General features: G+C 41.2%; 1 protein-coding gene across 1 annotated transcript; it reads right to left on the minus strand.

Moving 5' to 3' along the window:
* Positions 1-1054: 1054 nt before the first annotated feature.
* On the minus strand, positions 1055-16867 carry usp36 (ubiquitin specific peptidase 36). Its single transcript, XM_018704602.2, is given in 21 exon segments — positions 1055-3286; positions 3442-3557; positions 3647-3838; positions 4131-4354; positions 4892-5587; positions 5686-5810; positions 6267-6491; positions 6770-6919; positions 6921-7133; positions 7255-7393; positions 7485-7585; positions 7913-8053; positions 8151-8262; positions 8391-8473; positions 8595-8665; positions 9041-9108; positions 9209-9311; positions 11272-11382; positions 12390-12611; positions 12756-13021; positions 16757-16867. Coding segments are annotated over 20 exon segments (3477 nt in total). The 5' UTR covers positions 13009-13021; positions 16757-16867; the 3' UTR covers positions 1055-3154.
* Between the last annotated feature and the right edge of the window lie 907 nt (positions 16868-17774).

Here is a 17774-nt window from a genome sequence, read left to right on the forward strand (position 1 = left end):
CCCCCCACAGTTGCCGTTAAGGATGCGTGTGTGCTGCCGATGTTGCTCTGGCCGCTAATATGCATCCAGAGGAGCCGGTGCACATGCTGGCCCCTCCCATCCCAGATGTGATGTCACGCTCTAACTTATCTTCAGCTTACAACTTTGCCGGTTACTGGTAGCCTGTGATTTGTGTGACTACGTAGAACACAGATGTTTCTCGAAAAACCTGTAAGCTAATATACAGACTAGACAAGACTATTACTATTATGAAAAGCGTCATGTCTAAGGTCGGAGAAAGACGAAAAAAAGTTACGAAGCTATGGTTGTCTATGTTCACTCTCTTGTAGCTCCGTTTTTGGTCTATAGCAGTTAAACGCTCCACTGTGTTCACCAGCTAGTCGCTACCTTTGTGCCTCTACAATTTTAAGTGGTAAACAGGTAATGTATAGCTTTTCCTTTTGCTAGCCTGTGTCCGAAAACGACAACGAGAGCGGTTCGCGTGAGGCATATCTTTAAAGTAATGCTAAAGATGTCTGTGTAGTGAGCAAAAACTTACGTTGCCGAGGGGAGCCGCAGATTCAGGTGATACTGCGCCGTCGGTTCATCACTATAGACCACTCCTTTCACACTGTCACATAATGTTGTTATAAAAACATCAAACCACAGCTGCTTTAAAATTTCTGCATACAGCAACTCTTGCACCTCTGACCACACGAGGTATGTCCAACGGGATAACCCCTGTAGTGACATCACTGAATGGGGCGTGGCCAGAAGCCAATTACAGACAGCAGTGCAGCAGCTTTTTCCTGGATCAGTTTTTATCATGTAAATGCGATACTGGCTTAATACAGCTCAGTTGGTCTAACAATAAAATTATGTTTGATAATAATGGATTTCACTCCCTCTATGTAGCCGCAGAAAACCATTTCCAAATATGGATTTTTTACTCTGTTTTCCTGTAAAATATCAAATGACCTCATTTCTACCATGCTAACTGCTCATAACTCACATGATATCTAAGATGGGGGGGGGGCATACAAAGCAGTAGAAGACAGAAAAATGCACAATCAGCTCACAAAAGTCACAACTTTATTGCACCTTTATAGTTAACTATAGTGTGGTAAAGACACTTTCATTATGAAAGGTCTCTTCCATGGTCAGAAAAAGTGGTGCAAAATATAGAACCATCAATGCAAACATGTGAACCGTCCATTCACACTGGTAAATGTTCCTCTGTGTCAGTTTGAGAGTCACACCCTATGTTGATTTCACAGCCGACAAACACGTCCCGTGGAAATTAAGACTGTCGTAGCCTCTCTTGTACTGTACACACTACAGTCACATAGGGAAGGTCTTGCATGAAAACAGACAACTCTCTTTTACACAAATGAACAAACACATTTGCAGATAAATTCTCGGGTTAACATCCACCAACTGATCCAAATATTAGTAGCACATTAAAGATCTGTGTCTTTTCTTCTTTAAATTATATATTTATAACATTAAATCCTATACTTTTTTATAGCCAATTCAAGGCAACATCTCTAGAATGAAAAGAAATGCATGGGCAAATCTTTACAGCGTTGGAGGGAAACACAGGTAGCACAAGATGGACTGTACAGTCTTCTACACTGGCAAAGCATTTTGTTATAACATTAGTTTCTCTACGCATCTGTGCCCGGATTGGTGCAAGATGATCCCATGGTTTCCACACCTGAAATACTTTGTATAAAACAGTTTCTACAGGATGTACAGGATGCAAAATGGTGGTCCAGGCAGAGGGACTACTCTGATATGAAACAGGGGCGTCTGATCAGAGATGAAGATGGGATACAGGATGGCTGGGTTCCTGAGTCTTAGCCCAGTTTATAGGTGACCAGCATGACCATCAGAAAATTGCATAGAGATATAAGATACAAGGGGAAAAGAAATTATTAGCATGTTGCAGTCCCATTCTAACACAGTGCCTGAAGTATAAAATTTAACCCTTTTATTTCAGTACATTGGTAAAGAACAGTTTATGGTGAGGTTTGTCACAGAGAATGGAAAGGTCAAATCTCCAGACTGAGAGCCTCTGAACACTGGACTGATGAGATGAGCTACAGAGTTTAATAGCTGCACAGAAAATAACTGCTCATGTCTTGATTTCCTCAAACAACCACAACCTCTATTCTGCAAATGCACATTGCACTATGAGCTCTCCGAGAAGTTCCAGGTGAACATACAGATATAATGAAAGTAATAGCTTCTCATGTGTTGTTCATCAATGTCAAGGCTTCCACAAACAGTCAAAATGTTTATACAAATCAGCTGAGCACTTACTTGTGGTCTTAAATATATTGGCATCTGAAATAAACTTAACAAAAATGAACATAACCAAGATAGCAAAACTAAAAATAAAATTTACCATATCACATTTTGAACCAATTTAAACATGCACATTTAGAAAACGGTGGCAATTTTAAACCTTAATTTTACCAACAATACGCAGGCAAAATTTGGACCTTAAAAACAAGCCACATAGCTGATAAAGGTATAAAATAAAGAAAATGATAGTTTTAATGTATAATTTTTGATCATTGTAATTTAGTATCGAGTAATTTCAGGAGAAGGGTTTAAAAAAAGGTCACTTTTTTAAATGTCTGACTTTCTGAGCCCTTACGTCTGCAAAAGCAGCATAGTATGCTCTGAGATTCTGCACAGGTTTCAGTAAAAGACAGCCAGAGAGTTGCAGATATCCTTTCTCATTATTAGCTTATCTTTCAGAAATATGGTAAACTATATTAAATTTCATAGTAGCTTCAGGGCAATAACTAAGGCTCAAAGGATGCCAACATACAGTAATTCATGTGACATGTATGTGTAAGGGTTTTCTGTTAAACACTGCATGCATAGAAAAGCTTGAGCCACTTGCCGTGGCATTTGGATTAAAAGGGGACATGAGTGGTCAAATCCAGCTGGCCAATGAAGACAACATTTCACATTTGTCAGTTAACGCAGTCAGCTGTGCTGCTTTTGGCTCAATTCTATTCTTAAATTTGGGTCTGAAGTGAAAACAAGAAAGATTAAAAAATTCAAATAAAAAAAAAGAGAGAGAATAAGGTACAGAAGTTTGGTATACAGTATTGTTGTCTCAGTTTCCAGTCAGCGTGACCTCAACAGCAGTCGGGACTCAGCGACGGACTCCAAAAACTCTCTTCCCTCCAGGTGTTACGGACCACTTGTTCTTCCTGTCCTGGATCTTCTGGAAGATGTTGCTGCCACTTCTCCACTTTTCTTTTTTATAGTTTTTCATTTTCTTTACCTTCATATTTATAAGTAAAAATGGGGAAAAGAAGAGAGCAGGAACAATAAGCAGTGAGACAGGCAGTCATAAATTTGCACTTACATACTTAAGAAGCACCAAGATCTAATGCATGATTCTTACAGTTTCCTGTTGCGTTTATTTTTTCCCCTCACCTTTCCTCTGTCAAAGTCTTCATCCCACTCATCGATCACAGTGTCATTTTTTGCATGGCGGACATCTTCAATGGCATCTCTACTGATCGAAGAGACCTCTCCATCCCAACTGAGGACTACATAAGACAAACAAAACTAATAAGTACATGTAACAACTTTTTTCCATTACAAAAGTTCAAATGTACACAGAGAGGCAGTGTCTCACCATTGGCTCCATAGGCCTTATCTGTGGCATTCCTGAGCAGCTCCTCTACCACACCACTTGTCTTTTTTCCATCCCAGGCTACAGGAGCAGCTCGGGTCGGAGTGTTGTCTCCAAATGCGCTTCCATCAGCCGCTGGAGCCTGGCTGCGTTTGTAGCCGTCCTTCACTTGGCTGTCCCACACTACCACTGTGGCTGGATGTGGAAAACAATCAGTGCAACAGTGATTAAATACAACATTCTCAAAATCTAATGAGTCACGTACTCATAGTGTATTTATGAAATGACCGGTCACTGAAATGAAAGACTGAGAGGCTGCGGTGGTGCAGAATGATTTTGGTTAAATAGCTCCAATGGGTATAGTAGGGTATTGTATATCCAGTGTTGGCATGGCAACAAGATCACACATTCTCACTGGATTTTGCATTGTATGAATGTACCTTTTTTTGTATGTACTGTATGTGCATGCAAGTCCATGCTCACATACCTGCGCTTGGTTTGCTTATTTTGTCATTCTCTGTGGTGCTCTTTTTTGAAGGGGGCTTCGCAGCTTCAGGCTCATCATTCTGCCCGTCTGAACATCGCCTGCTCTCCTCCCACAGTCTCACCTCTTCTTTTAGCCTCTTCTTCTTCATCTTTAATTTTTTTTTCAACTTTATCAGATCTCTTGTATCATTCTGGACGACAGTGGCCTTCATCTCAGAGTTGCTGCTGGGGGGAAAAAAATTAGTTCAGCTGAGTTAATGCGCTTATTGCAAACAGAAAGGAAATTTTTGTATGTGTGTGTTAATAAATGAAAATGAATTATGAGAAAGAATAATGTAGCATCTGCTTTACCTACACTTGACCCTAACTTTTCTCAAGGTTGAGCAAATTCTATACTTTTAGAAGGAATGCCCAATGTCAAGTCCTTTATATTGAGCTGACTAATTAAACAAACACTTTAAGAAACAAGTACTTATTCATTCTTATGCTGTAGCAAGTATGTAGCACGGTTGCTGCATTGTGAGAGTTTGTTGAAGTGTCTGACAGTTGAACATGAGCACAGTTCAAAGAAAGAGCAAGCTGGTTGTTACAGAGAAAAAGTCATATACCCTGGTTTTCTAAAATAATGGGCTCCAAATGAACTTGTGGCAGTGCTTTTTGAACAGAAATGATAAGAACAGATGATTGACGATTTGAACAGAAAAGATGCATGGATGTATACCCTCTGAGGGACACAAAGACAATAGTGAACCTTCAACCAACCTTTCTGATGCAGAGCAAGCTGAAGTTGTGTCCTGCAGAGTCTCCACCAGTTGCATCTTCTTCTTTTTCTTTTTCTTCTTCTTCTTCAACAACACAGAGTCGCTTCCCTGTTCCTCACGGTTTGACTCACACTGCGCTGGGGTCGTAGAAGCTAACTGAAGCTTTTGCTTAGGCTGCTCTTTTTCTGGATTGGATGTTAGACTCCACATGCCACCTTGACACCAATCCTCCTCCTGGTTTGATGTGTCCAGGTGAGACGGGACACATTCCCTCTCTTTCGATTTCTCTCCGTCCTCAGTGTCCCTTTTTCGCTTTTTCTTTTTCTTCTTGCGCTTCTTCTCACTTGCCATTTCCAGGAGGTTGGCCTGTGTCACCGTAGTTGGTGATGTGACTGGCTCTGCCTCATCCTCCACCTCAGAATGGCGGCGCTTCTTTTTCTTCCTCTTCTTCGGGTTGACCTTTTGAGCTGAAGGGCTGTTGAGGTCTGGCTCTTGGACCGCCGAGCTGATGTTGTTGGAAGACTTGGGGCTCTTTGGGCTGGGACTGTGAAGCCCATTGGTTTTAAGAGAAAGGCTGGCATTTGGTTTTTGCAGTGTGGAGAGAAGGGACTGTTTTTGAGGGCTCTGCTGTTTGAAGGATTCACTTGAGTGAGCAAAAAGCGATGACTGGACTTTAGGTGAATGGAATGGACCAGCTCTGAGGAGAGAACAAGGGGATTCAGAGTGCCACTGTCAATTCACATGGCCAAACCTACATTATATTGACAAGTGTGATATCAGGCTCACTCTTCATACCTGTGAGTGTGAGAAGGTGAGGCAAAGGTGAGGGGGTTAAGTTGATTTTGATGCGTGGGGTCACTGGACAGCTGGCGTGACAAAGGGGGCAGAGCATCAATGTTGCTCGGACTCCGGCTGCGAGCCTGCAGTTATCGACATAAATAAAAACTTGGTGGTCTAAAGAAAATAGCCATGAATGTGACAAAAATAAGGAAGAGAATCAAATAAGGAAAAGGGGGCGGTTAAAGGGATGGCAGGAAAAGATGGAGGGAGGAAAACAAGGAGGAAAGGGTATGGCAGAGAAGAATTAGAAATGGTTAGAAAAAAAGAACAAACTAAAGGAAAAGAAGACAAACTCTAAACAAGTGCTACCATGTGGTTGATTAGACAGGCACACTGGAGAAACAACACACTACATATAGCAGAAAATAAACTGGAGGAAGAGTTTACTTGCCTTAATAAAACTACTCATTGAAAACAATGGTCAAATTTGAGATAGCAGTGTGGAGTGGGGGCAACAGGGAACCAAGGTATCATGAGCTTGCACTAAGACTGCTTAGTGCTTAGGTGCTGCTGCTGTAGATGGGAATGAAGTTCACCTTCTTGGCTGACAGGGCCAGTTTCTTGGCAGGCGGAGGTGACATGGTGCTGGTGGCTTCGGATGTGATGTTGTTGAGGGCCGGGGGTTTTATTTTCGCCGTCTTCTGCTCCTCCGTGCTCTGTGAGCGCTCCACGCTCTTGGCTGGAGACGCCAGTCCATTGGAGCCCTTTCGAGGGGTGGAGGGCATCTCTCCTACTGGCGCGCTTTTGGGACCTGCGGAGTCCTGGCCGACACAGAGGCAATCAGGCTGGCATACCTTACGTTCTCAAAATTTGCATTTAAATTGGCAGCTATTTTGAAAGTTGGGTTTTGGACAGTTTTGACAGCATTATTTTTTTCTCTTTAAATTGCAATTTTTAATATTACAGAGATTTCATATCATAATGAGAGTCTTAACACTTCCATATCTAGTTTGGACAGCAACACTCTTGATAAAAAAACAACCCTGATTCTGCCTTTAAAGCAAAATTTCTGTTCGTTCCTCTTAACTGCAAATGTTACCTTTGAGTCAGTGGTGTCGGCAGAGGAAGAGTCAGACAAAGACTTAAATGAGGTAGATGCTGCAATGCCTCTGCCCTCGCCACTCTGCTTTTTGTCTCCCTCCGTCCTGCCGACCCCGTTGTTGGAAGGGGTTGGAGTGCTGCTGCTGGGACTGCGCTTGGCTCTGGGGAGAGGGCTTCTTCAGCTTCTTGAAAGGTTCCTCGATAACCGTGGGTCCGCCCAGCAGCTTTGGTGGACCATTGGAGGATGACGTCCAGTTGGAAAGTCTAGGTTGTGGCTGAGTGTTCACACCATTTCTGGAAACGGGCAGGCCCAAACCACCATCCACGGACTGGATCTTGCGTAGTTGTGCAGGCTCAAGTTTCTGCAGAGAGGAGGTGAACTTGTACTAAATTTACACAGTATTTGACCAAATTGTTACAAGCTGTGAAACTGGCATCCTTTAACCATACAAATGTTTTATATATAAATGTCTTGCCTTTTACCTTTGTGACCTGCGGGGATGAGAGAGGGCCGTTCAGGTTGGTCCGCTTTATCTGTTCAGATGATGCGCTGTTCTTCCCAGGATGCAACATTCCCTGCTTGGTGGTCTGCCCATCTGCATTCTTCTTGGTTTCAGGGATCCTTTAATATACAAACACAGACTCTGCTTTATTTAATTATATATCCAACAGAAACAGCCTTTTTGATCTCTTGCAGCGCTCCAGTGTCTTACCTCAGGTAGAAAAGCACATAAGCCTGCTGGTTCAAGACCACTTTGATGTTGCTAGAGTGCACCATTGAATCATTCATTTGATACCACTGTCCATTGCTTGCCTAAGAGGAAACAAGAAAAAAACATTCAAAATACGGATCACAAGAGGTCTAGCATAACTCTAACCTTTTATAGCAACTTGCTGTGAAATGTATTTATTTAACCTTTAATTATCTACAGTTAAACTATGAAAAGTTAAGATGATTTCATGCCATAAATCTGATGACAGGGACTTTATACCCCAAACATAGTCTGAGAGTCATTATACCTCACTGAAACTGCTGATAGCATGTACACTATCAGAGGTAGCCATGTTTTTAACCTTACTGGCTATATTAGGCCTTTGGCTCATCTCAACATAGAAAAAGGTGTGCATCTAGTTGCCTTACCTTGACATAACAGTAGTAGTGGCCAGCATGACAGCTGTACCCAGAGTGCACCAGAACAGCATAGAGGCCGTACATAACAGGATCACCTGAGCTCTGAGACATGTATGGGCGGATGTTCAAAAATTCTGGGTATCCAACATCCTGAAAACAGAAACAGATGGTATATGGAAATATTAGACACACTAAGAATTGAGACAGCTCTTTCAAACAGCCAACTGTATGAGAATTCTGTGTTAACCTTTGTTATTTTGCCTCCGCTGAAGTTGGCAAACCTCTTCAGGGAAAGCGTCAGAACATTAGATGTTCGATGGACTGTGAAGCGTTTGGTTGCTGGCACTTTCTTTTTGCACCTGGAGGAAAAAAAAAGAAAGAAAAATGATACTTCAGTCAAAAATGATGTCTAATGTGAAAAATGAATATATATTTATAAAAATATTTTTTAAGTCCAGCAGATTTACTTAAAAATGTAGGCACTCACTTGGCACACATGTAGGCATTCTCTCCACTTAATACATCTGGTTTAACAAACAGTTCCAGGGCTCGCACAATGTTTGCTGCTTGCTGAAAAACAAGGACAGAAATCTACTCAGTATTGCTTAAGTTTAGAGAAGCAGTGATTATATACCAATATAATAATATTTTCATGGAAATAAAAGACAGATTAAGATTTTGTAAAACCTACCCGAATCTCCACAGCAATGTCCAAATAAGGGTCATATGTGTCAGACACACTTTTACAAATAGAGCATTTCACTGAAAAACAGAATTAAAAATAAAATCTGAATGCAGGCTCACTGTGATTAGTGGAATATTTCACATGAGCGTCTGTTCCACTTCCTGTAAACACATAACAATCAAGAACCTCAACAACTGCCTCTAACTCTCAGATCAAACATTTAGGGGAATTACCATTACATTCAAAGCTCTTTTCATTTTCACTCATGACATCTCTAAATGTCACTAGTCACTATACCAAACTAACACTTACAACTAGATGAAAATAGTAATAATTATTATTATATAATAAATAATTATTACGTAATAGTTTTGCAAGTTACATCTTACAGAACCGGGTTAAATTCTAACTTTAACCATCAGTTTAATTTTGACTGAAGAAACTTTCAATACCTCTTGACCTGAGGTAACCTCCAAAGATCTGGTGAACCAGCGTTGTGGCCTGGGTCTGCCTGTCAAGCCTACAGACAGGAAGGGAACAAAGAAAAAGATCATCAAACCATATTCATCCAAAACAGAACATATTTTTAACACTTTTAGGAAACAATAAAAAAGCCTTACTTTGGGTAGCCGTTGAGACAGGCTTTCTGCATGGCATCGATGGTGTACCGCAAAAATTCATGGGCGTCCTCCTGGCTTCCAAAGCGAAAATGTCTTGCAATTTCTGTGGGAGACAGAAGTGCAAGTTAGCTTTGTGCTAACTCACGATTTCAAACACTGAGGGCTAAAAACGTTAAGTGCTTTGTGACAATTATTCATGTTTTTGCCACACCACCTTCTGAGACAGGCAAGTTCAGAGCAAAAAGACTTTTATATTAGGGATGCCAATTCTGGTGCTTAAATGCACACAAATTCCATTGCACAAATTTAAGAAACAACCTTTAGTATAACCTTCTTTCACAGGACAGCTAGAGGCTGTTATTGGTGGTTATAATACCACTCCAAATCTGCAGCTGGGTATTGTACTGTTGTCTGCATCAGACCGCAAATAACCAACACAACAGCTATCCAGCGCAAAGCTGATCAACACAACAGATAAATATCAGCAACTGCCATTGATGAATGTCATCTTATTTGCAGATGGGCGGATGGCAGTCAAGGTGAATATCTGCCAATACAGATGTTGCAGAGGCAAAGAGCAGGTTATAATGCATGAAATAAGCCTCCTCCACAGGGTGTCTGGGCTCAGCCTTAGAGACAGGGTGAGGAGCTTGGACATCCGGATGGAGCTCGGAGTAGAGCCACCGATCCTTCATGTCGAAAGGAGCCACACAGGAGGTGGTTTGAACATCTGGTTAGGATGCCTCCTGAGTGCCTTCCTTTGATGGTATTCTAAGCACTGGTAGTTTACGTATGGCCAGTAGGTGAATGTATGGAGTAATAATCAGTGAAGATTGTTTAATATATTTTTAAGTTAAGAGTATTCTTTCATGGGTACTTACAGCTGGCCTGTAATGTTGGTACCTCATACAACTCAGACAAGCAGTTCAACAATGATCTAATAAAAAGCTTACAGTCACTTAGTGATTTCAGCAGACTGATGTCTCATCTAAAAGTTGCACATTAGAGCTAATGTAGCTCTAAACCCTTTCTCTCCACTGTTATGTCCTAATGGGAAAATGGGAAAGTATGAGCTGGTGGAATTATAATGTGGTCATCACCACATTCCCAGCATAGCATCCCGGCAGATTTATGACAGTGAGTCAGCCTTGAGTGGGAAAAAGGAATAAGATACCACGCACTAATGACCTGTTTGACGCACTTCTCATATCTTGACTATATGAAATCTGTTGGTATTTGATTGGAGGGTTATGGTTTTATTTTGTCTGCGAGAACCCAGCAGTGAGATCCTGGGGCGATTCCAGGAGCAGTTACAGTAAGCTGTTTCGATTTTTATTTTTTTTTATTTGTGATGACATTGATCTGTATTTGTATTTTCTGGGTGGGCGGAGCATGCTGAGCAAGAGACACAGATGTTGAATTTTCATTGTATGCATCTGCATTACTCTAGAATCAGTGGCACATTTCTAATCATGGGGGTAGTCAACAACTAAATTAATGTAGAGGAAAACTGTAAAACACATACAGTATGTTTCTCTGTCCTGGTTTAAAAAAAAAAAAGGGAGGGAAAAGGGTGGACTGTAGATTTTTGTGCTAAAGCTGCTCCTCTCAGCCTGCAGTCACAAGGAGACAGAGAGGGCATTGGGGAAGGAGAGAGGGAGGGATGAAGTGGGGGGAGGGAGAGAGAAAAAGCGGCACAGGAGGTGGAGACATGATTGCAGCAGCACATAAGGAAGTCGCAGGCAGGTAGGGAGGGCTCCTGTGAGACTACAGCACAGTACTTCACCATGTCAAGGTGCAACTCACACCTCATCCCTACTCTCTACTTGGTGCTCATTCAGAGCCTGCAGTCTCACCGCTCCACTTATGTGCTGCAGTTACTGGCTGTTGTCACATGGGACACTGTGGCCAGTGTTGTGTCACTGTACCTCTGGCAATATTCAAAAAAAAAAAAAAAAAAAAGAAGCAGGTGGCTGTGACTCCTGTCAGAGCCTACACTGAAACTCCACGCACACTGCTCAGACACACAATCACACAGTGTTGAGGGATGGCAGCTTTCTTACTTTTCAGGTCTCTGATGAAGGAGACAGGCTTGATGGCATTGCCTGTGTTGGCAAAGGCTTGGATGATATGGTTCTGCATGATACAGATCATACAAAAGCCTGACTGGTGACCTGAAACACAACAACACCATAAGATAATTAGAGTGCCTTGCAAAAGAAATCTACAGAACTGTGCTATGAAGTTATATTTAAATCAATATATGTCCCAATGAAAACGTAATCTCACTGAAGGTCAGTATTCAGATTCAGAAAAACATTAATGTGCATCACAAAGCAATAGGTCAGAATCTGGCTAATAGTATTCAAGACATGCAACACATTCATAATTTTAGGATTTTGTTTTTTCAAACAAATATTCAGAAATGTATTGGTGTTCAAAGGTGAAAAATCTGATAAAAAAAAATAATGATTTGTAATATTTTTTCATCAATTTGAAGGACTCTGATAATGACTGTACTGTTATTTCATAACCTTCTATTGTCTGAAACATATTTTGAGCTGTGCCTGCTACAAAACCACCCCCATTACTGGTTATTTTTCAGTGAAAATTGGTAAAAACTGAAAATGATGAGCCAGGCATATGTAGCTGATAGTTGTGGAGCCTTTATTAAACACGTTTTTTCCCCTCATAGTTTCCATAGAGGGGAATTTGATTTTAAAGGCTTAAACATCTCAATATCTGTGTCACCTGAAATAACACAAAACGATAAGTAATTAGTAATAATTTAAGGTTTGTATCTGTGATACATTTTCTGTCCATTTGGGCTGAATACTACTTTACAATTGAGCCTACAGCTCTGACACTTAGAGGTTAGTGAGTCTGTTTTCTTGGCTTGTTAAAAATGATCACAGACGTCTCAATGTGTCAGAGCCTAAGTACAACTTAATGTGAACAGACTGAAGCAGCTGTTTTTGTTTTTCCTCTTCAGCTGCTCTGGCTTGCATTCCACAGTGACTTTCAGCCACGTGTCTGCACGTAGAGTAACAGTGGTGGGGGTTACCGTCATTTCCCAAACTTAAAACTGTGTGTGTGTGTGTGTGTGTGTAGTGGTAAGAAAAAAGGTAAATGAATGGGAGTGTAAATGCTATGAGTCTGGCAGCATGATTCAGGTACTCACAGGCACGGCTGTGCTCCTTTGAGAGTAAGTAGTTGGCAAGTGGCGGGGTGTAGGTGAGACACTGCACCGTGGAGTTGAGGAAGCAGGTGTTTCCGAGGTTGTGGAGTCCGGCTCCCACCCTATACACACGCTCCCATTTGAGGGTGAGCTTGTTCCCTGGAAAGAGCATCTTCTGTGGGGCAGGGATCCCATCGCTCTGGCCCCCGACCACATTCTCTGAGACTGAATGAGGAGTGCAATCAGTTTTGTAACACTGATCAAAATAATACAGGATCTGAGCTTTTACGGGCTAGAATCAAAGAACAAATATGCAAAATGTCAAGCTATCAAACTCTGCTAAATTTCCATTTCAATCTGAGAACCTACCTTGCCTCTTTATTTGGGCAGGCTCTGTGGCCTTCTGCCCAGTAGCACCCTCATTCCTGGGATTGAGGATCACATACTTGTTCTTTAAGCTGTCCAGCTGATAGGAGAAACCCTTGCTGGCAGGCTCAAACTCTATCTTCTGCAAAAGGACCTTCTTGGCAGAAGAGGCCAACAATTTGTTGAGGTCACCCTCATCGCCTGTCTCCTTTCGACCGGGTTTTAATGCCTCCTTGAGTTTATCCACTATCGGCATTGTTGGAACATCACTGCAGAGGGAGACAGATCGGGCGTCAGTGTCGTAAATTGTTTGAAGAGTCACTTTGCATGAGGCCACACAAAGCATCTAATAAAGCTTGTTCACCCAATTTCCCATGCAGCGATCAATAACATGTCATCATCTACACCCTATTCAAAGGCACCTCGCAACACCTTGAACTGTCTCAGAGTTTAACAGGAGCAAAAGTAAACCTTCTGTTGATCAAATAAATGTTTAATTTATCCCTCAGCTGAGTGCCTATTAACAGCCCTGTCTGTTTGTGCTTCAGTAGGTACCTCTCCGGGCCACGTATCCTGACGTGGCTCCACAATAGATATAAGAACGGAGTGCATCTGAGGAGCCAGCTCGGTCTTGGCAGCTGTCGCCACAGTTATGCAAGACATCAGATGTTGGTAACAGAGGGTGGTGGTGGTGGTGGGAGGGGGTGGGGGGGGGGGTGTATGAGATAGGGAGGAGGAGGAGCATTTAGAGCATATAGGATGTAAACAGCTGCTGTTAACCGCCAAGTCAAATTCTTATACATATAATTTTTTTTGCTTGCATCAGGTATTTTCATTGTTCTCTTGATTCTGTGACGTGGTATGTTTCTTCCATACATCAGCAAATTTTGTCATCAGTGATATGATAGATGCAAAAACAATAATTGACTCAATGCTGCTTGAAAAAATGAAAACATTTGCATTGTCTGTCTGCTGTCTCTTTAAATACAGTGTAGCTGAGAGCACTAAAACGACCATTTCAGTATAGATAATAGTGTGTGCACATTTCCACAACAGCCCTCTGCCAGAGTCAGCTTCGTGAATGACTTCTGACGTGTTATTTTCTACAAAAGGCAGCAGGCTGGCGAAACGTGCTCTTTGCTGACTGAGTAGTGAGCAAACCAATCATTCAGCCCTCTATCGCCTAAATTTACTCAACATGTAGCGAGTGCTCCAAACAACAACCTCCAAAAGTGAAAGCATTACATCATGTAGATGTGTCAGTAGCCACGCTTAAAACACCAAAGGCATGTAGTGCCACAAGAGTCATGCTTATCAGAGTGGGCAGTGACGTCATGAGGAGAGAAGGAGGGCTGAACATGCATTGTATGCACAAGGGCACGTTGACCTTCACGTGCTGCTGATACTGATACAACTAAGAACGACACAGCCTGCAGGGACACAGCTAACTGCAGTGATGCAACTGCCAGACCAGGCAGAGATGTTGATACACTTACCACAATGCAGATGTTAAATATGATTATCACGTCATGACAATTAGTCATTTCATTTCACACAGAAATTATCTAATGTTTATGTTGCCATGAAATGTCTTAGCAGCTACACTGACGATGAGCAATTATCTGAAGTCCTGTCACTTAAGGCTCCAACTTTTTGATAACGTAAGGTGATGTGAATTATAGAATTACATCAGGTAATGTGAGATGCCTTTTAATGTTAAAAGTGCTAGTAGTCTCCTAGGTGTGGGCGCATGACAAATCACAAAAGATGTCACTAACAGATGTGATTTTTTTTATTATTATTATTTTTTTATTGCATTGTACTTTCAAATGCGTCTGTTAGCTTGGCACCACCTGCTGTTGTTGGCAAAGCCTATGGCTCGACTTACCATTTCAGTTCATGTGTATGTATCAATACTACTGGCAATGAGGTAGTCAAATTGACTTTTATAAACTTTTTTCGAATTTAGCATTCATGTATATTCATACCGTCTAGTTAAACCATTTTAATGACTGTGCCATTAACTTGTAAGAACTGTAATCTGCTTGTCTCATATTTTGGAGGTAATACTCACACTGATATGCTTAGACACATCAGTGGCAGTGACAATATTTTATTCATTTTGTAGAAATGCTCTAGCCATCACCCTAACCCTCACTCCTACATATGATGATGCCAATAGAGGGAAGGAATTAGCAAAACAAACTTTTCCTCAAAATACAGACAATATTTTTAATATTTGGACAAGTTAACAAGAAAACCAAAACCAACAAAGTGAACTTCACAAAGCCTAAATGAGATAGGCTGAATTCTTGCAACATTAATTTTAGAGGAATTTTCACAGACCTTCGTTATCAATGTCAGACTCTGAATGGCTCTAGCAGGAGAGCAAAAATATATTTAGTCTTAATTGTTGAATGGTACACCTGTCTTTGCGATATAGAGATTTTATTTGGGCAGATTTGTTATCACTTTTTTCTGTTTTATTTTTTAAATATATTCCCCATGTGTAAATTCTACACAAAAGTGAATCTAAAAGTGTAGGGCTGCCTAAAAAGCTTGGAAGACTGGTGTATTTGTGTGCAGACCTACAGAAACACAGATAGAAATAAAGACCCTCTTCTCCCTTTAACATAATCTGTCTCAAAAATATAATACTGCATTGCAGCCAACTCTTTGTGTTGGATGTCACAATTCTCTGCCTTGTAACTCAAGTAGAGTAACTGAGCAACACAAATAATTTGCCCACATATGGCCTGGGAGACAATTTAATGTTAAAAATGAATTTAGAACAAAATATTTGTTGAGTAGTGGTGATTACAGCTGCAATAATTTATTGATTAATGGTTGTAAATTTTAACAGAAAACTAAATATCTTAGGATTTTGGACCTAATCCTTTGAGACATTCTGGTTGGCATTTTAAATAATTTTCTGCCATTTTATTTACAAAACAACTGATTCATTTTTGATATGTTAATGCAGATGATTAATACTAATATTAGGCAAAGTGATGACTTACACCTAAATGACAAGGTGAGGAACATATGATGACCTCAATGGCCTCCAAAAATATTGTTTTTGTTGTTTTTATGAATGAGAAAACAACAGTTAAAAATGTGAATGGAGATGCCAAGATTTTCAGATACACCACTTGTTCAGACATCAGTCTGCATTTGAACAGAGTCTAGCACTGCCATTAATTTATCAAGCAGCCTACAATTTTCTTTTGGTAATTCATTTAATCAACGCAATTGTTTTGCTGGCACAAACGCTGCTGGACCACTTATATCTGTACCACGACATCAAGAAGCAAAAAGCAAAGACTACTCCTACCACATGCTTTAGTTATACATAACCAATAAGCACCTCAAATCACATGTATTCCACTAGTGGATAAGAAATGCGAACGATGGACTTTAGGGGGAGCACCTGAAGGCAGCACCGTTACTGCTGTCAGTTCTAAAATCCCTCCAGTGTTTTAGCTTGTTCAGACAACTAGTTGGCTGTCTGACTTCTCGTGTTTTCAGTTCCCCTGGTCAGTAAACACCGTTACAAACACAATGCAGTAGCTGGGTAGCCTCTTCCACACCAGCTGGACTGAACTCATCGGGCCAGTCATTATAGCATAAATGCTAGGTTGCTAATCTCAACCACAGCTATTGTCGACCTGAAGAGTCTCAAGTGCGGGGATAAAACGTTGTATTTACCCTGAAAAATATATTACCCCTTCGATATTTAATGATTTGTCTTTTACTGCTGTCACCTGTATCGCGTTTCGCCTTTTTTTACGCTTGACAGCAAGAGCAGCAATTTAGCCAGCGAGCTAACTTAACGTGGCGAGAGCCTCCAGCCTCCCTCAATGCTGCAATGTGGGTTAGCATCTGAGCGTCCAGGTAGCTAACATTCCTCAGCCGCCACATCCTACCCGTCTGTTCAACAACGTCACCCTGGAGATACATGCTAACACATGATACGTATATCCAGAGGCCGTTTGATCGCTCACCTTTTGTTCAGTCGTCCAAAATCGTTGACAATACAAGGGTCTGCTTCCTCAGCTGTAGCTCTTGGGTCTGGTATTTTCGCCCATGCTGCATTATCAGAGGGCGGTGACCACGATGACTGACAGGGATCAAAGACCAATCGGTGAGCAGGTCACGCTGTCGCTGAAAGGTTCAGCCAATCAGCGCTTCAGCTGACGTAGAGCTGTCGGGAGAGAGTCACACGTGACTTCCAGCCAGCGCTGTTTACCATTGATGCAATCGACACGATACATTTTAACGATTATTAATGTATAAATAAAGGGCGCCCAGACATTCGCCATAGCCGACATGTATGTTAGGCTTTCACCATTCAACTGAAACGAATCTGGTAGTCGCTTGCGTGAAAATCCCTGGAGAAATAAAATCCCGCGAGTCGATTTCCCTATTGCTGCTGATTTTTAGCAAATATTTAATCAAAGTAAAATGTCAGCAGATTTCACCCATATTAGATAACCCTTCCCACGCAGGCTTGTAATTTGACTTTGTGCTGTTTGAGTATCATTAAAGAAAAAAATATGTAGTTTACTGTAATGGCACTTCAACCTTCAACAGATTTATATAAATGCAATACGCTGCGCTGTTATCTACTGTATGTAACTCTAGATGCTTTCACACATTGTGACATCCTGAGAATCATGTTTGATCATTGCACATCTGTGCACATGGATAGGCCCGTGAAGGAATGTAAGTGAATGTCACATGTTGGTGTCTCCACTAGACGGCAGCAGATTGCTGTTGTAGTGTCGCAAAGCAGTCTTTTACTGTCCTTGCCTCTGTGAAGTCTGTTAAATAACTTGAGAAACGAAGGATGATACGTCATACCATCTATAAAGAGGCATATTTTCTCTGCAAACTAAAGATGAGGGTCTTTATTCCAATAGTCTTTGGCTATATAGGCCAGCCTGTTTTCCTCATGTTAACTGTATTTGTAGCTCTTAACAAAACAAACTGACAGATTAGGAAATCTAATTTGACCCAAAA

The sequence above is a fragment of the Lates calcarifer genome, linkage group LG11, assembly GCF_001640805.2.
Source record: "Lates calcarifer isolate ASB-BC8 linkage group LG11, TLL_Latcal_v3, whole genome shotgun sequence".
Classification (NCBI taxonomy): domain Eukaryota; kingdom Metazoa; phylum Chordata; class Actinopteri; family Centropomidae; genus Lates; species Lates calcarifer.